The 22,773-nt window shown below is 42.6% G+C and overlaps 2 protein-coding genes across 2 annotated transcripts; both read left to right on the top strand.

The window, feature by feature from the left end:
- Positions 1-15,334: 15,334 nt before the first annotated feature.
- LOC118966646 (ubiquitin carboxyl-terminal hydrolase 37-like) lies at positions 15,335-20,710 on the top strand. The gene is made up of 10 exons (XM_036989380.1): positions 15,335-15,442; positions 17,212-17,564; positions 18,020-18,217; positions 18,496-18,627; positions 19,224-19,356; positions 19,466-19,602; positions 19,789-19,888; positions 20,018-20,097; positions 20,292-20,542; positions 20,688-20,710. Exons 3-10 carry the CDS (start codon positions 18,051-18,053, stop codon positions 20,708-20,710), a joined length of 1,023 nt encoding a protein of 340 aa, XP_036845275.1. The 5' UTR covers positions 15,335-15,442; positions 17,212-17,564; positions 18,020-18,050.
- A 190-nt stretch (positions 20,711-20,900) lies between these two features.
- On the top strand, positions 20,901-22,773 carry LOC118936934 (ubiquitin carboxyl-terminal hydrolase 8-like). Its single transcript, XM_036934587.1, has 3 exons — positions 20,901-21,069; positions 21,903-22,038; positions 22,108-22,773. The coding sequence occupies exons 1-3, from the start codon at positions 20,964-20,966 to the stop codon at positions 22,142-22,144; spliced, it is 279 nt and encodes a 92-aa protein (XP_036790482.1). The 5' UTR covers positions 20,901-20,963; the 3' UTR covers positions 22,145-22,773.

Below are 22,773 nucleotides of genomic sequence, written 5' to 3'. Positions count from 1 at the left end.
CCACAGGTTAACTGTCATAACATCTACTGTCTATCCAGAGATTAACTGTCATAACATCTACTGTCTATCCACAGGTTAACTGTCATAACATCTACTGTCTATCCACAGGTTAACTGTTATAACATCTACTGTCTATCCACAGGTTAACTGTCAAATCATCTACTGTCTATCCATAGGTTAACTGTCATATCATTTGCTTTCTACCGACAGGTTAACTGTCATAACATCTAATGTCTATCCACAGGTTAAGTGTCATAACATCTACTGTCTATCCAGAGATGAACTGTCATAACATCTACTGTCTATCCACAGGTTAACTGTCATAACATCTACTGTCTATCCACAGGTTAACTGTTATAACATCTACTGTCTATCCACAGGTTAACTGTCAAATCATCTACTGTCTATCCACAGGTTAACTGTCATATCATCTGCTTTCTCCCCACAGATTAACTGTCATAACATCAACTGTCTATCCAGAGATTGACATTCATATCATCTGCTTTCTACCCATAGGTTAACTGTCAAATCATCTACTGTCTATCCACAGGTTAACTGTCATATCATCTGCTTTCTACCGACAGGTTAACTGTCATAACATCTAATGTCTATCCACAGGTTAACTGTCATAACATATAATGTCTATCCACAGGTTAACTGTCATAACATCTACTGTCCATCCAGAGATTAACATTCATAACATCTGCTTTTTACCCATAGGTTAACTGTCATAACATCTACTGTCTACCCACAGGTTAACTGTGATAATATCTACTGTCTATTCACAGGTTAACTGTCATAACCTGTGGATAGACAGTTGATGTTATGACAGTTAACCTATGGGTAAAAAGCAGATGTTATGAATGTTAATCTCTGGATGGACAGTAGATGTTATGACAGTCATATCATCTGCTTTTTACCCACAGGTTAACTGTCATAACATCAACTGTCTATCCAGAGATTAACATTCATAACATCTGCTTTCTACCCATAGGTTAACTGTCATAACATCTACTGTCTACCCACAGGTTAACTGTGATAATATCTACTGTCTATTCACAGGTTAACTGTCATAACCTGTGGATAGACAGTTGATGTTATGACAGTTAACCTGTGGATAGACAGTAGATGTTATGACAGTTAACCTGTGGATAGACAGTAGATGATTTGACAGTTAACCTGTGGATAGACAGTAGATTATATGACAGAACCTGTGGATAGACAGTAGATGTTAACATGCATGAAACCAAGGCTATTACGGTTACAGAAGTCATCAAAAGAGAGCGCCTGGGGAATAGGAGTGGAGCCAGGCACTGCAGGGCCTGGATTCCCCTCTACATCACCAGAGGAACAGAGGAGGAGTACGATAAGGGTACAGCTAAAAGCTATGAGAATTGGTCGTCTAGAACGTCTGGAACAGAGAGTAAAAGGAGGTTTCTGGGGGCGATAAAATAGCTTCAAGGTATAATGTACAGACAAAGGCATGGCAGGATGTGAATACAGTGGAGGTAAACCTAGGTATTGAGTGATGAAGAGAGAGATATTGTCTCTAGAAACATCATTGAAACCAGGTGATGTCATCGCATGTGTGGGTGGTGGAACTAAAAGTTTGGATAAGGTATAATGAGCAGGGCTAGAGGCTCTACAGTGAAATAAGCCAATAAACACCAGAACCAGAACAGCAATGGATAAGGCATATTGACATTAAGGAGAGGCATGCTTAGTCGAGTGATCATAAGGGTTCAGTGAGTAGTGAGGTTGGTTGGGGTCACGGCGATTCAGACAGCTAGCTGGGCCATCGGTAGCAAGCTAGCATAGGATGAAGGTTTGTTTTTAGCCACCTCGTGCGTTTCCGTCGGTAGATTAGTGGGGTTCCGTGTGGTAGAGGGGATCAATCCAAATGGCAAAATAGATATAGTTATAGTGACCCAAGAAAAATTGTCCAATAGACCTATTCAGATAGCAGCCGATAAGACAGCTAACGATTAGAGGGCTGCAGATGGGCGTTCAGGAACCGTCGCGGCGGAGGGGCCAGTTGGATAACTCCCTCGGGCAGATAACGTCGGTAGTCCAGTCGTGAAGGCTCGGTGGGGCTCCGCATCGGCAGTAAAATGGGTCCGGATAGGTGATTGTAGCCCAGGGGTGGCTGATGGAACTCTTCAGCTGGCTAGCTCCGGAATAATTGATGTTTGCTCCGGAATCAACGTAAGCCAATAGTCACATGGATAGCAGCTAGCTAGCTGCAAGATCCAGGTGTAAATGTCCAGAGTTTTCGGTTGAAATCCGGGGATATGGAGAGAAAAATAGGTCCTGTATGATCTGGTCTGAGTCGCGTTGTACAAAACTGGCGATAGCTTTTCAAGCTAAAGGATAGCTGATGGCCACCAACTGTGGTTAGCTGAATGCTAACGTTAGCCAGTAAACTGGCTAGCTTCTGGTTAGTTTCTGGTTAGCTTCTGGCTAGCTTCTGGTTAGCTTCTGGCTAGCTTCTGGTTAGCTTCTGGCTATCTTCTGGCCAGTTTCTGGTTAGCTTCTGGCTAGCTTCTATTGTGAATTTCAGATTTGAGGTAAATACATTTCAATTTTTTTTAATTGGTGAGGCGGGTTGCAGGAGAGTGTTTTGAAGTTAATTTTTTTTTAACGAAAATATATAAAAGATATGCGAAGAAACATGCATATATGTATATACAGTTGAGTAGTAATCCATCTTAACTAATCTTAACTAACTGTATGATTACCTTTCTAACTGACTCCTAATGGTAACATCTACTGTATGATTCTAACTGTCCTGACTTGTAGTCAGATCAAATCAACATTTATTTGTCACATACACATGGTTAGCAGATGTTAATGCGAGCATAGCGAAATGCTTGTGCTTTTAGTTCAGACAATTTTTTTTTTTTTTTTTACCTTTATTTAACCAGGCAAGTCAGTTAAGAACAAATTCTTATTTTCAATGACGGCCTGGGAACAGTGGGTTAACTGCCTGTTCAGGGGCAGAACGACAGATTTGTACCTTGTCAGCTCGGGGGTTTGAACTCACAACCTTCCGGTTACTAGTCCAACTCTCTAACCACTAGACAATGCAGTAATAACCAACGAGTAATCTAACCTAACAATTCCAAAACTACTACCTTATACACAAGTGTAAAGGGATAAAGAATATGTACATAAAGATATATAAATGAGTGAGGGTACAGAACAGCATAGGTAAGATGCAGTAGATGGTATCGAGTACAGTATATACATATGAGATGAGTAATATAGGGTATGTAAACAAAGTGGCATAGTTTAAAGTGGCTAGTGATACCTGTATTGCATAAAGATGCAGTAGATGATATAGAGTACAGTATATACATATACATATGAGATGAGTAATGTAGGGTATGTAAACATTATATTAAGTGGCATTGTTTAAAGTGGCTAGTGATATATTTTGACATACATTTCCATCAATTTCCGTTAAAGTGGCAGGAGTTGAGTCAATGTGTTGGCAGCAGCCACTCAATGTTAGTGGTGGCTGTTTAACAGTCTGATGGCCTTGAAATAGAAGCTGTTTTTCAGTCTCTCGGTCCCTGCTTTGATGCTCCTGTACTGACCTCGCCTTCTGGATGATAGAGGGGTGAGCAGGCAGTGGCTCGGGTGGTTGTTGTCCTTGATGATCTTTATGGCCTTCCTGTGACATCGGGTGGTGTGGGTGTCCTGGAGGGCAGGTAGTTTGCCCCCGGTGATGCGTTGTGCAGACCTCACTACCCTCTGGAGAGCCTTACGGTTGTGGGCGGAGCAGTTGCCGTATCAGGCGGTGATACAGCCCGACAGGATGCTCTCGATTGTGCATCTGTAGAAGTTTGTGAGGGCTTTTGGTGACAAGCCAAATTTTCTTCAGCCTCCTGAGGTTGAAGAGGCGCTGCTGCGCCTTCTTCAAGACGCTGTCTGTGTGGGTGGACCAATTCAGTTTGTCCGTGATGTGTACGCCGAGAAACTTAAAACTTACTACCCTCTCCACTACTGTCCCATTGATGTGGATAGGGGGGTGCTCCCTCTGCTGTTTCCTGAAGTCCACAATCATCTCCTTTGTTTTGTTGACGTTGAGTGTGAGGTTATTTTCCTGACACCACACTCCGAAGGCCCTCACCTCCTCCCTGTAGGCCGTCTCGTTTGTTGTTGGTAATCAAGCCTACCACTGTAGTGTCGTCCACAAACTTGATGATTGAGTTGGAGGCGTGCATGGCCATGCAGTCGTGGGTGAACAGGTAGTACAGGAGAGGGCTCAGAACGCACCCTTGTGGGGCCCCAGTGTTGAGGATCAGCAGGGTGGAGATGTTGTTACCTACCCTCACCACCTGGGGGCGGGCCGTCAGGAAGTCCAGTACCCAGTTGCACAGGGCGGGGTCGAGACCCAGGGTCTCGAGCTTGATGACGAGTTTGGAGGGTACTATGGTTATACTTTGCAAGGCCTGTTTGTGTCATTCTTCATAAGGAAGTGATGTTATGTTTTGTGTTCTGTAGCCAGCCACCAATGGCCCTATAGGGGCCTTCTTTTCTTTCTATACTCTCTGTTCTCTATCCATACTGACATCAGTGTGAAGAGTTATTCAGAAGTGTGTGTATGTGTTGTGTCTTTGTGTGTGTTGTGTGTTGTGTGTGTGGATGCTTGTGTGCTCGTGTACGTGCCTCTTAGATCTACCCACTGTTGTGTTCAGGTCACACTATTTTATTGATCCAATCACATCCAATCAGGAAGCTGGTACACCTTCTGGGACATTGTTTCTTTATTATTTAACTTTCAGAGCCTTGAAAATGATCACTGTGTTAGACTATGGCAAATCACATGACATGTTCCTAATGAAAACTATTAATACCAGCATTTTACAGAGTAAAGTCCCACTGGGCAGAGACGTCAATTCAATGTCTATTCCACGTTGGTTCAGCGTAATTTTATTGAAACGAAGTGGATACAATGTTGATTCAACCAATGTGTACCCAGTAAGGTATGTCTACACATTCCTTTTATTAAATCTTAACATAACTATTCTTATTTTCTTTCTGCCATTCTCTTAATTTTCTTCTTCATCTCAGTTTGTGTTTCTTCAATTCCTCACCTCCTATCAACCCTATTGGGAGAGAAGGTCCAAGGTCCCTCCCCTAGGATTGTATTCTCCAGTGTGTTTTGAGACAGTCTGTAATACCATTATTTCACCTCCTTGGTGAGTTCATCTCTCATTTAAACCACTAGGTGGAATCATCACTTAACCATTCAGGACTTTATCCAACTGAAGGGTTACAGTTGATATTGTGGGTCTTCTGAAGACCCCCACCATTGATTATGTTGTTACTAATTTGCTTTCGTGCCATTGTACTTTTGCTCACTGTATAGCTGAATATTGAGTCCTCTGTCTGTGTCTAGCTTTCTGCCAAAACCCGTCGCCCAGCGTCTGTGAGGAAAGGTGAGAAAAGGGACTGAGGGTGATAGCGAGACACAGAGAGACAGCGTCTGTTTTTCTCTAAAACAAGGGCAGATTTGCATACTGCTGAGACAGTGTCTGTTTTTCTCTAAAACAAGGGCAGATTTGCATACTGCTGAGACAGGTTCTCAGAAACCTTGTGTTAAGAATAACTTTAGCTGCACATGCAGGTTTTGACATAGGAGATCACACCATAAGGTCTGACCTCGGGTATATAAGATGGCGTCTTTCTTTTGTTCGGGGCAGAACTCAGGAGAGACATCAGTTGTATGTCTGATGTTTGATCTTTGACTTCTGTCTACGGCTGTCTTCTAATTATATATGCACATTTTAACTATTCCTTATCTGTTAAGTAAATAACGGAGCCCAGAAAAGTGGAACCAACACAACCATTAACATAATAACTACGGGAAATAAGAGAAAAAGGGGAGACAGACAGACAGACAGACAGACAGACAGACAGACAGTCAGAAAATGAGGTAAAATTATCCTCCTCAATTATATACAGTCCTATGTTTTCTCAGCTTAAAAAAAACACTCTGTAAGATGATCATACCATTATCAAGAATGGACCATCAATACACTTGATATTTTACTCTTTCAATTACATGTTCATGTGTCAATATTACCTGGTTTCTATAATACATCTATAGTTCTCATTGAATTACATCCATGTTTTTAAACATACATTTTGATGAATATGACTGGAAGAAATACATCATTGTTGTTTTGTATCTCCATATCACAAGTTAAAATGGTAAAATCTGTCACCCTGTGGTCAGTGATGTGCCATCCACCCACTTCCAGGTCTCCTCAGTAACAGAGTCAGTCAGACCAATCCAGGCTCTCATGTGGAGGTTGAAGACAAATGTATGTTTTTGAGAAAGATAAAAACTTTTAACATATTTCGAACATACAACCCACATATTAGTGTACTGATGAAAATATTTGCTCAACCTCTCTCTCTGTCACCACTTCCACCGAAGTCTGTCCCTCCTTGTTCGGGTGGCGTTCAGCAGTCGACGTCATCAGTCTTCTAGTCATCGCATCTCCACCTTTCATTTTACATTTGTTTTGTCTTGTTTTCCCGCACACCTGGTTCACATTCCCTCATCAGACTTAATGTATATTACCCTCTGTTTCCCCCATGTCTGTGTGTGGAATTGTTCTTTGTGTAGGGTGTTACGCTACAGGCTGACTTGCGCTAGATTTGTTTCAAACCTTGGTTTGTTTGTTTTGTTTATCCGGTTCATGTTACCGTGGTTGTGCTTTGTGCTGCCTCGCCTGTGCCTTTGGGCCAGGGTGATGCGATGACTATTAAAGTTCTCCTGTTATCACCCTTCTCTGCTCTTCTGCGCCTGACTTCCTGGCAATCAGTCACTCACCCCTTCTCTCTCTCTCTCTATGTCTCTGACTCTCTCGCTGTCTCTCTCTCTCTGTCTCTCTCTCTCACCTGTTCCTCTCTCCAGGCAGTCCTGTCTGCTCTCCTCCCAGTTTTTCTTCTCAGAAGACAGGAAGTACAAACTGGAGTCAAAGTATCTCCATCCTTTCTGACAATGCTGCTCTGTTGAAGAGCAAAGTTGAACACATTGAGAAACTTAGCCAGTATCTTTATACTCATAAACCCATTGATATATAACTACTGTTGATTTGACTTCTATTTTATCACAGTTTATATCTCACCTGTCACAAAAACCTTAGCTTGTATTTGTCCTTTCTCATCAGTATTGTATCTGGTCTTTAGACGGTATCTCTCTTTAGTCAGGTTGTTGTATCTGGTCTGTAACTGGTCTCTCTCTTTAGTCAGGTTGTTGTATCTGGTCTGTAGCTGGTCTCTCTCTGCAGTTGCGTTTGTCTTATAAAGGGAAACACTGGAACAAGTTGATCCTTTTATCCTCAGAATCTTTGATTTCTCTGTTATCTACAAAGTATAAACACACAGTTACTAGGTAAGGTGGTAGGTACACTGGCAGGTAGGAGAGTTAGGCTGACAAGGTAAAGATCTGCCATTCTGCCCCGTAACAAGGCAGTTAACTCTCTGGTCCCTGGGTGCCAATGATGCTGATTACGGCAGCTCCCTTCACCTCTGATTCAGAGAGGTTGGGTTAAATGCAGAAGACAACAACTGACTCTAGGTATCCCACTTCCTTTTTATTTGTTTTAACACCAGGTAAATAGGCCTAGTAACCAGCACTTCTACCAACTAGGTGATAAACAATGCACTTGGATACCTGAGCGCTGGTCTCCTGGTCCATTATCAGGGGCAGTGTCTGCTGTCTCTTCTCTCTTGGTGCTGGTCTCACCGTCTCTCAGGGTGTCTGCACTGACATAGACATCCACAATCCTCTCCTCCATCTCACCTCTGTCAAACTTGACCTTCTTGTTCATATCTGGTTCAGTATAGATGACCTTTGACATCTTTAACAATGCCTGGGTCTTTCTTTCTATGTAGGTCTACTATACCTTAAGTCTCTGCTTCTAGAATTAATGTGGAGGTCTTCCAACATGGTCACCAGGAGGTGTCGTACGTCAACTGTAAGACCTCTATACGTTAAGTCTCTGCTTCTAGTGATATCTGTCTCTGAGTCATCTGTGTGTCTCTGTCTGTGCGACTGATGTAGGTGTTAACTCTAGGGAAGTCTCAACAAACTGACACGGGTAGTTGTGGCTATGCTAAACAAAAAATATAACAAGTTTGTATACTTGTGTGCATGTGTGCGTGTGAGAGATTGTTACAGTGGTTATTGTTAAACCATTTTCTGCAGAACATTGTAAGTCATGTCATGGTCATCTTGTCCAGAGTATATCTCAACACAGTCCTCCTACCCAGGGAATGGGACTTTCTATTTGTGATGATGGACAGGACACTATCATACCAGGAAGATATAGATCATAGAGGGGATGTGGAGAACAAAGGCTCGCTGTTAATGTCAGAGTCGTGTGTATAGGTGGCAGGGAAGTCAGGCAACTGAGAATCAAACTGAGTGTAATGGAGTTATTTAATAACAATGAACGAAACATACTCCAAACACTAAATGTAACAAATAACAACAATGGGTACGAGGACCCGTCGCACATCAATACAAATAATATATACAACACTGACATACAAACAATCTCTGACAAAGACATGAGGGGAAACAGAGGGTTAACTTCTTCGATGTAGGGGGCGCTCTTTAAATTTTTGGGAAAAAAAACGTTCCCATTTTAAACAAGATATTTTGTCACGAAAAGATGCACGACTATGCATATAATTGACAGCTTTGGAAAGAAAACACTCTGACGTTTCCAAAACTGCAAAGATATTATCTGTGAGTGCCACAGAACTGATGCTACAGGCGAAACCAAGATGAAATTTCAAATAGGAATGCCCCAGATTTTGAAGGCGCTCTGTTCCAATGTCTCCTTATATGGCTGTGAATGCGCCAGGAATGAGCTTACACTTTCTGTCGTTTCCCCAAGGTGTCTGCAGCATTGTGACGTATTTGTAGGCATATCATTGGAAGATTGACCATAAGAGGCTACATTTATCAGGTGCTCACGTGGTGTCCTCCGTCAAAATAATTGCGTAATCTCCAGCTGCGTGTATTTTTCCATTTGCTTCAGAGGAGAAACCAAACTGCCACGAATGATTTATCATGGAATAGATATGTGAAAAACACCTTGAGGGTTGATTCTAAACAACGTTTGCCATGTTTCTGTCGATATTATGGAGTTAATTTGGAAAAAAGTTCGGCGTTGTAATGACTGAATTTTCAGATTTTTTTCTTAGCAAAACGTGATGAACAAAACGTAGCGATTTCTCCTACACAAATAATATTTTTGGAAAAACTGAACATTTGCTATCTAACTGAGAGTCTCCTCATTGAAAACATCAGAAGTTCTTCAAAGGTAAATAATTTTATTTGAATGCTTTTCTTGTTTTTGTGAAAATGTTGCCTGCTGAATGCTAGGCTTAATGCTATGCTAGCTATCAATACTCTTACACGAATGCTTGTGTAGCTATGGTTGAAAAGCATATTTTGAAAATCTGAGATGACAGTGTTGTTAACAAAAGGCTAAGCTTGTGAGTGAATATATTTCTTTCATTTCATTTGCGATTTCATGAATAGTTAACGTTGCGTTATGGTAATGAGCTTGAGGCTATGATTACGCTCCCGGATACGGGATTGCTCGACGCAAGAAGTTAAATACACAACAGGTAATGAATGGGATTGAAACCAGGTGTGTAGGAAGACAAGACAAAACCAATGGAAAATGAAAAATGGATCAATGATGGCTAGAAGACCGGAAACGTTGACCGCAGAGCACCGCCCGAACAAGGAGAGGCTTCGACTTCGGCAGAAGTCGTGACAGTTAACATAAACTCAGCAAAAAAAGAAACATCTTCTCACTGTCAACTGTGTTTATTTTCAGCAATCTTAACATGTGTAAATATTTGTATGAACATAACAAGATTCAACAACTGAGACATAAGCTGAACAAGTTCCACAGACATGCGACTAACAGAAATGGAATAATGTATCCCTGAACAAAGGGGGGGGGGGGGGGGGGGTTCAGAATCAAAAGTAACAGTCAGTATCTGGTGTGGCCACCAGCTGCATTAAGTACTGCAGTGCAACTCTTCCTCATTGACTGCACCATAATTGCCAGTTCTTGCTGTGAGATGTTACCCCACTCATCCACCAAGGCACCTGCACATTCCCGGACATTTCCGGGGGGAATGGCCTCACCCTCCGATCCAACAGGTCCCAGACGGGCTCAATAGGATTGAGATACGGGCTCTTCGCTGGCCATGGCAGAACACTGGCATTGCTGTCTTGCAGGAAGTCACGCACAGAACGAGCAGTATGGCTGGTGGCATTGTCATGTTGGAGGGTCATGACAGGATGAGCCTGCAGGAAGGGTACCACATGAGGGAGAATGATGTCTTCCCTGTTACGCACAGCGTTGAGATTGCCTGCAATGACAACAAGCTCAGTCTGATGATGCTGTGACACACCGCCCCAGACCATGATGGACCCTTCACCTCCAAATCGATCCCGCTCCAGAGTACAGGCCTCGGTGTAACGCTCATTCCTTCGACTATAACCGCGAATCCGACCATCACCCCTGGTGAGACAAAACTGTGACTCGTCAATGAAGAGCACTTTTTGCCAGTCCTGTCTGGTCCAGCGACAGTGGGTTTGTGCCCATAGGCGATGTTGTTGCCAGTGATGTCTGGTGAGGACCTGCCTTTACAACAGGCCTACAAGCCCTCAGTCCAGCTTCTCACATCCTATTGCGGACAGTCTGAGCACTGATGGGATTGTGCGTTCCTGGTGTAACTCGGGCAGTTGTTGTTGCCATCCTCCACCTGTCACGCAGGTGTGATTTTCGGATGTACCGATCCTGTGCAGGTGTTGTTACACGTGGCCTGCCGCTGCGAGGACGATCAGCTGTCTGTCCTGTCTCCCTGTAGCGCTGTCTTAGGCGTCTCACAGTATGGACATTGCAATTTATTGTTCTGGCCACATCTGCAGTCCTCATGCCTCCTTGCAGCATGCTTAAGGCACGTTCACACAGATGAGCAGGGACCCTGGATATCTTTCTTTACTCCCAAATATACATCAACATGTTCAGTAGGTCCAGGACTATAATAATGGGTCATTAGAATGTCCAGACAATAGATGTGACACTACAAACTGCTCCAAGTGGATATTGAGGGTGGGTAGTCTTAACCAGTGAAGATTAGGTGACAACATAAACCACCAGGGCTCTCCTCTCTTGTTATGAACCTAATTGGTTGAGGCGTTTTGAGTGACAGCTGGTTAAACCACTGAAAATATCAACTTCACTTCCCTCTTTTAGGACCCATATAGGGGAACAACAGTCAAATATGAGCATTTGATATTTAACTTGACAACAAAGACTGACTGTCTGATATCTCTACTGCACCCATTGGTTGGTGATACAGTCACCTCCTTCCTATACAGTGTATGTAATGGTGGTTTGGTACTGTTCAGAATGTCATCACCAGGCCTCAATTGTAGAATGTAAATATCTGTATCAAGTAAGAAGAATGTATTTAATTGGAATTGACCAAATGCACCGCATACAGTGTGAACAAAGTCAAGTGTACTAACTTCATGTTGACTCTGGTAAACAGGAAGCTATAATGTCAGGAAATGAGCAGGACATTTATTAATATACTAATAAAAACAAATACAACATTTGTGTGCATGGGTTTGAGAGAGAGAGAGAGAGAGAGAGAGAGAGAGAGAGAGAGAGAGAGAGAGAGAGAGAGAGAGAGAGAGAGAGAGAGAGAGAGAGAGAGAGAGAGAGAGAGAGAGAGAGAGAGAGAGAGAGAGAGAGAGAACAGAAAGAGAGAGAGAGAGAGAGAGAGAGAGATGCACTGGAGTCTACTGTATGTGTTACAGCATGTTGTTATGGTTAAAACTCTTTCTCACAAACCCAGTTGATTATGCTGTCACATGACAAGTCATTCCATGCCTTCAGAGGACTCTGATCTTTGGGTATCTCAGCACAGTCCTCGTCCCCATTAGGACCTGTATTATCAGGCTGTTTGGCATACCAGTACCTTCAGGGTTAAAACAGTCAGATATCATGGTTAATACCTGTACCTACAGGGTTAAACACAGTCAGATATCATGGTTAATACCAGTACCTACAGGGTTAACAACAGTCAGATATCATGGTTAATACCAGTACCTACAGGGTTAAAAACAGTCAGATATCATGGTTAATACCAGTACCTACAGGGTTAAAAACTATAAGACATCACAGTTCATCTTACAGTAACTTTGTTGATTGCTGCCATCAGTGACAATAACCTGTATAGAACATTTTTGAATGGAGCCTTATTGACAGATTAGTTATCATCTCTCACCTTGTGGTCAGTGGGGTGCCGTCCACCCATTTCCAGGTCCCCTCAATAACAGAGTCAGTCAGACCAATGTCTGTTGTTGAGAAAGATAAATATATACAGTAAATATATTTATCCACAGTATATGCATGATAATCTCTCTCTCTCTCTCTCTCTCTCTCTCTCTCTCTCTCTATCTAATCACCAGGTCTGCTCTCCTTCCAGGTTTTATTCTCAGTAGACAGGAAGTACCAACTGGATTTTAATTTCTGCCAGCCTTCAGGACAGGTTTGTTCTTCAAGATGAAAACATGAATTTCTTTCAACTTATCACGCTGGATACTTAATTAAAAATTCAGACACACGTTAAAGTGTGTGGGATTTATGAAAATGTATAACTGTAGGTTTACTCACTGAGATTGGTAATCCTCCCACTAAGAAAATCTCTCTGTCTGTAGCTGGTCTATAACTTTAATCAGGTTGTTGTAACTGGTCTGTAGCTGGTCTCTCTCTTTAGTCAGAAGGCTGTTGCTGTCCTGTAGCTGGTCTCTCTCTTCAGTCAGGGTGTTGTAACTGGTCTGTAGCTGGTCTCTCTCTTTAGTCAGAAGGCTGTTGCTGTCCTGTAGCTGGTCTCTCTCTTCAGTCAGGGTGTTGTAACTGGTCTGTAGCTGGTCTATCTGTGTTGACTTGTGATGATCAATGGCTCCATCTGTAAAAGGGAAAAGTTCATCAAACATGTAACTAAAACACCATTAATGAGTAAGTATGATTAAGTAGGCTACTTAAGTCTCAGTGACAACATACTAAACTTACAGTAGACAGACAGGACTATGATCCCAGCCAGTAGGAGAACACACAGCAGCCCCAGACACACTGCAGCAACTCCAGAGGGTCTCTTCCACCACTGAACATGTACTGAATCACAAATGATTAAAGATCTTTGGTAATGTGTTTTACTGTATCATCCAGGATTGAGACAAATAAAGGTATGATACTACAGGTTACTCTCACCTATTTAATGTGCGTGTGCGTATGTGAGTGTGGTCAAATACAGTAACTTATTCTTCTAACCTCAACTCTAATATACATCTGTAGCTGTGTCTTCTCCATGGACTGTCCTGCGTCTGTGTGACTTACAGTGGTTACTCAATTAAAAGTTTTGTGATTATTCCGCAGGATTTAGAGGTCATTTGTGGTTTAATATGTTACCTTGCGTCACTGCTTCATTGCTCCAGACCACCACAAGGGGGAGTCAGAGAACTGATTATGCTTCTGGGTCCCAAGGTCTAATGTGTCTCTACCTGAATTAATGCTGTCAATGAATGGGTGGTATAAACAAATATAAACTCATAATTGTGCATTCAAAATTGTATTTCAATTAACTGAATGATGAGGATGAAGAAGGTGATTGAATTTAAAACAATAGTGTAGGAATTGCTATGTCTCTGTCCTGCACACACTCCCGAAAAAGACCCCTATTTTTTTGTTTCCACTTGGTCAGACGAAGCTGTAACTGGACAGTAGCATATTACTGACTGAAACTGTAGTTAGATTAGGTTTTTATTCTAAGACAAATGAAAATGTTAAATTATATTCTTAACATATATATGTGTAGGCATACTGTTTAATACAATCGATACTTGTGTACTAAAAACATGAATGTGTTTTTACAGAGCAAACAACCATGCAGACAACCATCCGTGGAGATCGGTGGACAAAGGGCTGGACAACGGGCCACACCGATAAAACACATGGTTCCCATGAAAGCGGTTGGTTTTGCTACATTCTTAAAATGTGTTTCTGTTCGCAGCATTTGTGTGTTGGAGTCACTTTTAATTCTTAATTGATCTACCATTTCTATCACAGGACACCACAATCGATGGGGGCGCAGAGCAGTACCATTCTGATCATCTGATAAAGGTGCACGTGAATCAGTATCACCCATTATTTGCAGACACAGATACTTGTATATTTTATTTAACTAGGCAAGTCATTTAAGAACAAATTCTTATTTACAATGATGTCCTAGGAACAGTGGGTTAACTGCCTTGTTCAGGGGCTGAACAACAGATTTTTACCTTGTCAGCTCAGGGATTTGATTCAACAACCTTCCGGTTACTGGCCCAATGCTCTAACCACTAGACTACATGCCGCCCCAACTGGGATGGATCCCGAGGCAAATGTGGCTCACCAGTGAACCTCCAGGTGTTCATCATTAATACTGTGACCAAGACTTATGCATCCCGAAAAAACATTCAAGACAGAGTTAATGAGTTCTTGAGGTCACTGAGAAAGTCTTGACATGGCCTGCTCTCTCTTATGTAAGGAATGAAGCATCTTTGCCATGTTTGCTATGTACTGTGGGCTATGTTTACTATGTACTGTGGGCTATGTTTACTATGTACTGTTGGCCATGTTTACTATGTACTGTGGGCTATGTTTACTATGTACTGTGGGCCATGTTTACTATGTACTGTGGGCTATGTTTACTATGTACTGTGGGCTATGTTTACTATGTACTGTGGGCTATGTTTACTATGTACTGTTGGCCATGTTTACTATGTACTGTGGGCTATGTTTACTATGTACTGTGGGCTATGTTTACTATGTACTGTGGGCTATGTTTACTATGTACTGTGGGCTATGTTTACTTGTCAGACTGCACAGTAGCTTATTAAACGTGTGCATTTTGAAATAGTAAAAAATAAAAGAATAATCAATAACATGTTTCTATCATGGTGTGTTTCTGGTTGATGGCCAATATTAAGTACAGTCAAATGCATTTGTGAATTAAATCACGTTATTGTTTAATTAATTAAGGCTCCTTTCTCTATTATGTGCTGGAGTTATTTTAAGAATAAAGTAGGCTAATGAAGGCAACAAATTGTTGCTTACTGAAACTCCCAATGTCATCCAATTGTTACAATTGTCATTTTGAGTTTCCGGTAAACTCTTTTATTTCCTTTCATGTGTCCAACCAATTATTATTGGGTTATTCACCATGGCAACCAGTGAAATGTATTTCTGAGTTAGGTTGGCTTGTTTTCAGAATTCACAACGAAATGCCTCCAGCTGTCCATCACCACTGTAAATATAAAGAGTGGTTATAGAGGGTGCGCGTGTATGTGTGTGTTTTTGCGAGAGAGAATCGAAACACACACAGTAACGTGTGTAAATGAGTTCCGAGAGCAGATCTGTTATCCAACGATTAGTTTCATATTAAAAACGGTTAAATGTTTCTCAAAGATGCTCTCTGGTGGTCAAACTAGCTCTAACGAGCGTTAATGGCAACAATGTCTAACACTTAAATAATAAATAATGTGACATAGAATTCTGCGGCAGGCCGCAAGTTGTGCTGCAATATGATGCAACTTTTTGAGGACGAACCACTGGAGGAGTTGGCAAGACAGCACTAAACATACCTGGGACTCTAGCTAGTAGGAGTTGTCAAGACAGCACTAAACAGACCTGGGACTCTAGCTAGTAGGAGTTGTCAAGACAGCACTAAACAGACCTGGGACTCTAGCTAGTAGGAGTTGTCAAGACAGCACTAAACAGACCTGGGACTCTAGCTAGTATGAGTTGTCAAGACAGCACTAAACATACCTGGGACTCTAGCTAGTAGGAGTTGACAAGACAGCACTAAACAGACCTGGGACTCTAGCTAGTAGGAGTTGGCAAGACAGCACTAAACAGACCTAGGACTCTAGCTAGTAGGAGTTGACAAGACAGCACTAAACAGACCTGGGACTCTAGCTAGTAGGACTTGACAAGACAGCACTAAACAGACCTGGGACTCTAGCTAGGGTTGGGTTAAGTTTAGGTAAGAAGAATTGTTTAGGGGTTGGAGTGAGGTTAGAAAACAAAATTCATGCCAGCAACCTTGTGTTATGCCTTCCATTCAACACCAATTTATCACCTAGCAAGTGTATTTAACACGCACTGGGCACTGTAAGCTCTGCCCACTGACCATTGAGTTTTAATTGAACCAAACACATTCATTATGTCCTTGAGACAGAGCTGCCCTCAGGGCAAGATTGAATACTGAAAACTGTCCCTAACCAATCTGGATTGTTGTTTGAGGTTTAGGCTAAATCTCTATCACCTGTTCACATTCTTTTAACCCAACACTTTGTCCATCTGCTGGTGAATAAGAGAAAAAGCATTTAGCATTTAAATAAACCGATAACCAAACCAAAAACAACATGGACGCTATCAAAAAACTATGAAGATGAAGGCACTTAAAATGCCTTTATTGTGGTCGTACATATAATGAAACAACATACAAAAAATGAATGTAAAAAGAAACAAGAATACAATGGAGCATATTATCTACAATATTGTATGTATACTGCATAACTTTGCTCTTCAATAAAACATATTTGTTCATTGAACAATATATTTTAAAATGTTATAGATTGGGTTGCCAGGTGGTGGTGTCATACATGACCGATGACATCACAATGGTCTTAAAGCCAATTTGAACAATGGGTTAATGTGGAAATGTATCAGTCTTCATTGGTTATCGACATGGCTTGTTTCTGCTGGTGCAAAAAGGTATGAAATCAGGTGATTTAATCAATTAACAACTGCTATAATTCTGGAGTAGTATGTTTCTCTTAAACCTAGTGGGAAGAATAAAAGTAAAATTACATTCTGATTGACAAATACGTAAAAAGTGTACATGAAATGTACATGAAGTTCTGCTATTGCAAATGTCACTCAATGTAACCTGTCTATACTGTGTTATTTGAGGTTTAGGATAGATACCTATGATTCTCCATTTAGGCCTACCTCTTCCTACTCTTATGACCCCCCTCTTCCATTGGCTGGGGATCTGGGGGGGAAAGTATTTAGCACTATCACATTTTCTTGTCAACAGAAAAAACGTCAGAAAGCAAATTCAGTTGATGTGGAGCAGAAGACAAGAAAGAAGAAGGAGAGGGGCACTTCATCCCCCTCTCCAATTCCATCTGACCGTTCTGAACGGAATGGCTCCGCTACCTCTGACCCCTCACCCTCTGACCAACTCTCCTCCCTCCATCCACCTCCCTCTCCTGTTAAATGTTCCTCTCAGCCTTGCTCTCCTGCTAAACAACCCTCTGTACCCCGGTCACCTGCCAAAAACCCTTCCCCAGTGAAATCCTCTCCAGTGGTGTCCCACCCTAGTTCTCCCTCTCCTACCAACCCTCTGGACCGTCATGGAGACACCAGTCAGGAGGGCACAACAGTCAGGTAATCCAAACATAAAGTACAGTGCCATCCTAGAGTCTCTTTGGAGAGTTGGGTTTAGTGCTACCAGACCAGGGCCAGTGTTAATCAACAGTATGAGTGCTAATCTAGGATCAGGTCCTCTCTGTCCATAATAATCTGATTCATTGATCTATGATCTAAAATGCAAAACTGGTTCTAGATCAGACTCCTACTCTGAGACACTTGGTAAACACAGTCCCAGAAAGTTATTTTCCTGAAACTGTAGTTTTAGCCTCTTCTGTCAACATCTAGTGGATAAAGAGAGTACTAACCTATTGGCCTGGTCTACTTGGTACAGTGCATTTATATGGACAGCAGTACATGCATAACTACTCAGACTGTGTTTATAGTACAATACAGTATTTAATAGAGAGACTGTGTAGAGTGATAATATCTCTGTGTTGGAGGCATTAGACCTGTTTCTCTCCTTCCTCCAGACCTCTGTCTCTTCAGGAACACTCTAGTCCAATGCCCCAGAGACCAGTCTCAGCCACCAGAAGCATGACTCTTCCCAGGGCCAGCTCAGCCACCAGAAGCATGACTCTTCCCAGGGCCAGCTCAGCCACCAGAGGGTCAGAAGAGACCCAGGGGGCCAGAGGAGAACGGGGGGAACTGGTCAACATGGAACTTCTTGGGTAAACCACAACACACTGCAAATGCATTGAATATAAGTTCTTTATTGTTTAGAGATCAGTGTCTGATATACTATGGGGATAAGGCTTACTATCTAGCATGTCCTTTTATTAGATATTTATAAACCCATGAATTATGTCAATCTTGGTCTAAAGGACATCCACTTCTTTGTGTTAAATATAATGTATCCCTTATCCCCTGCCATTATCATCACTTTATAGAGATGTGAAGGTTATGATTAATCTCTATGTGTGTACTGATGGCTGCTTCTTCTTCACAGGTTGCCTAACATTGGCAACACTTGCTTCCTTAACGCCACCCTGCAGTGCCTCCTGGTCCTGCCTTCCTTCTCAAAGGAAATCCTGCACCAGGAACAACTCTGGAGCTCCTCCCCCTTCTCCAACCTGCTCAGGTAAGGGAAGGCTCAAAAGCAGACACTCACCCCACACACCCATTAATTGTGGTCATAAATTAAAGAAGGGACACTCTTTTCACGCCACTTCTACAGAAAGGGATTGTCGTAGCAGGTTAGGAGAGCACTTTCACTAATCCTCACCCTTTTCCTAACCTTAAAAACTTCATATTTTGCTGTGTATTGTATTTATGGTTTATTTTCCAGTTTCTTTTTGTTTTTGGAATCTTCATAACCAAGAGGAACAACAATGACACACTGATTATGATGTAGGCATTTTGTAGGCCAATTTGGAAAGTGTAGAATGACTACATTACCCATAATGCTCATTGACTGAACATTCCACCTTACCGTGGGAAATGTGGTAGTTTTTAAATGCTCTGGAATTGAGAGCAGTATCCAAACCAAATATCTTAGGAGAATAAACAATACATTTTTGTTGTTTGGCTTCATTGTCCGTCCTCAAAGGTACTAGATAAAACATAACATAACATATATAAAACATATTTGTATATACTCATCTGCCTCTTCAGGCGTAAGCCAGTAGGTTGACACCATCCAGTCAGCTGCTAACTTACTCTCTGTCTCCCCTACAGGTGTCTGTCTGATGTGCACCGTTCAGGTCTACCTGACAGTGTGGCAAACCAGGCCTCAAAAGCAGACCTCATGTGGAAGGTCAAGTACTCCTTGTCGGGATACGATTTGAAGTACCTGGGGGACACGCAACAGGTAACTGAGGCACTACTCTCTTGTGTACGAGTGCTCTTCTTGCAATGGTTCATTTTCTCTTTTTAATTTGCTTTTATCTTGATGTGTTTCTTTCTCTTCCTCATCATAGGACGCACACGAGTTACTTGTCAATATGCTTTGCCAGCTGAAGGAGGAGGGCATGATTCTGAAGACACTCGGGATGAACTATACCTGCCCTGTTTCCCAGCTGGAGTTCCAGCTTGTGTCGGTGCGCAAATGTACCAGGTAAGAGATCCCATTGGTTGTAATGTATCTACTGAGAACAGGATCTTTCTCTATATATATATATATATATACATATATACAGTATATATTAATATTACAAAACACATGGCATAACAGAAACATTGTAGAGACCTGAAACAGAAACAGACTTGATGCATTTTTCTTCTCTTTGTCCTGCTTCGGAAGCTGTGGGCGCGAGTCGTCCACCAGAGAGGACTACAACCACCTCTCATTGGACATCAGCCCTGAGCGCACCTTGCTGAACAGCCTAGCACTCACTTTCAAAGTCAGCACTTAGGGCTCAGCCCTGCATGTAGAGACTAACACCCAGGGCAAGCTGCCCACTGCCTCAGAATACGCTATCTTATTATTGTAGTGGTATCATTCATTATGTAATGCTTTTGTTTCTAACCAGAGTGAACAGGTTGAATTCACATGTGAGGGCTGTAAAGGCCTCCACGCCTCAAAGGTGGAGCAGTTCCACACACTGCCTCTGTGAGTTGTCCCTTTATAACCTCTCATAGTACTAGCAGTGTTTAATGTCCTGAGCCTTTAGGAGTAGTTACCTTCCTGAGCAGGTTGTAGGACTTAGAGGTGAGCACCGCCAAACAAATGTCACTCATCTGTTATTTTGTTGACTGGTTTCATTGTCTGTCTGTTCATCTCTCTTCCTCTCTCTTTCTGGGCAGTGTGCTGGTTCTGCATCTGAAGAGGTTTGGAGGACCTGGGGGGTTGGAGAAGCTGGAGGCTCCTCTTTTGTTTCCTTCGGAGCTGAGGCTCTCCTGCCTCTGTGGGGACATGGTGCCACACCTGCACAGTGCCAGCCCACAGGCCCTCACCAACCAGGCCCCCAGCATCCAGGGGTCCATCCCCCAGACCCTCGCCAGCCAAGTCTCCAGCCCACCTGGAGCGGCCAAAGACAGTGACCTCTGCTGTTCAGGTAGGTCATGGCACCATAACAATATTCTTGCTCCAACACCACACAAACCACCCACTCCCAAAACGGTCCTGCTGACAGAGAATCTGGAAGCTGCAATTTAAAATGCTTCTCAGATATCTTTAGTGATGTATGGGAGCTGTTTTAGTCCAGAGCAATTCAGACAAGTGACCACGTTTTCACAGTTCTTGATATGTTTATTTGACCCCTCAGATTCAAATGAGCAGGAACCAGGGAAAGTGTTGCTGACAGCCTCAGTGGTGAGAAGAGAGAGAGAGATAGAGAGAGTGAAACCAGTGAAAAATAAGTTATGACAGAACACTGAGATAGTTATGAGGAGTACACAATGTAGTAGACCTGTAGTAGACTAGTACTGTAGTAGACTGTAGACAGTGTGGTGGACTGTAGAGGAAATGAGAATCCTATGATCACATGTGTTTTCTTACAGAAGCAGAAGCCAGTACAGTCAGTGAATGGTTACTACCAGCTGACTGGCGTAGTCTCTCATTTGGGAGGCTCCGCAAACTCCGGTAAGTAAATACCATCAAACACACACATGCAGATGCACAATACATATGACATCAGCTGATTTCCAAATCACTCCCTTCTCCTTGGATCTCAATTTGCATGTTCACGTGTGCCTCTGCCGTATACACAAGCATCCCGAAGCTGAGGGAGTGAAAATTATCGAGGGTGAAGGCCAGGGATCATCAACTAGATTCAGCCTCGGGTCCATTTTTTTTCTTAGCCAGATGGGAAGGGGTGTGGAACAAAATTACAAATAATTTGTAGACTGCAAATATGCCGTAGGAAGGCCAAACAGATATAATATTTGACTAATTTCAAACCTTGCTTACATTTGTGTACAACCACATTTATCTCTTTATTATACGTGGGAATACTTTGAAACAGATTTCCAAAATGAAAATCACTTGGAGCTGATTTGCTGGTGTTTTTACAGTCTTTTAACAATTACGTTTTATTTGGACAGAAAACATAGGGGCCAAATAAAATCACCCTTGGGCCAAATTTGTCCCGCGGGCCGCCATTTGGGGAACCCTGGTGTAGGGGATAATTAGACCCTCCAACAGCCATTTCGGCCAAGCTAGCAAGGCTGCAGGCTTCAGAGTGAAGTGTCATCCCAACAAGCACTGCAATATGTTTAGAGTTTGCTCAATTTAATTCAAAAGAATGGAGAGGCATGCCTAATTATGTGCCACGTGTATCTGTTTATCTCTGATTTCAAAACTTGACACGTATCAGATAAAATACCTCCAAAATGAACTGTTTAACTGTTACAAAACACTCTATTACCCACAATAGCCTGACCATTGACCTCTAGTCTGTCTTCCTTGTTCCACAGGGCACTACATTAGTGACATATTGCATGCCAGTGGAAACTGGTTCTGCTGTAACGACAGCCAGGTGTCAATGTCCAATGAAGCCACTGTGCTGAGGACCAGAGCCCGGAGTGCCTACATGCTCTTCTATATGTTCAGGTACTGTTTACTCTCACCATCTATATTCTTGTGTTGCTATTTATGTGTACGGTTCCTTTCACCCTACAGGGCAATAGAGCGGGAGGCCCCAGCACACAGGGCCTAACAGGGCCACCAGCATCAGCCCCAGCCTAAACAGGGGCAGCACCTGGACCAGCCTCCAAACACTCAGACCTGTCTCAACAGGGGTGGTACCAGGCCCAGCCTCAAAACCCCCAGCCCAGCCTCAACACTCACACACCTGCCTCGAAAGGGGTAGCACTTGGCCCAACATCAACAACCCCGAGCCCAGCCACAACAGGGGCAGCACTGGGCCCAACATCAACACACCCAGCCCAGCCTCAACATGGGAAGAACCAGGCCCAGTCTCAACATGGGCAGAACAAGACCCAGCCCCAACACCCTCAGACTTGCCTCAATAATGTGATTGGGATGCTTAATATCAACAATGTTTACAATGACGCCACACCCTTACTGTACCACTGTGACCTGTCACTATTAAAGGCTGTGTGACGTGACATACTGTCTTTTCTTATCTCACGTACACTCCTTTACGTATTTATTTGGACAGTGAAGCTACAACTTTTCATTTGGCTCTATACGCCAGCGTTTTGGATTGGAGATCAAATGTTTCATATGTGGTGACTGTACAGAATGTCACCTTTAATTTAATGAATGGTAAATAATGTTGAGTGAGAAAGTTACAGAGGATCATACCCCCAAGACATGCTAACC

The sequence above is a fragment of the Oncorhynchus mykiss genome, chromosome 10, assembly GCF_013265735.2.
Source record: "Oncorhynchus mykiss isolate Arlee chromosome 10, USDA_OmykA_1.1, whole genome shotgun sequence".
Classification (NCBI taxonomy): Eukaryota; Metazoa; Chordata; class Actinopteri; order Salmoniformes; family Salmonidae; genus Oncorhynchus; species Oncorhynchus mykiss.
This window is presented reverse-complemented; position numbering and strand designations above follow the sequence as displayed.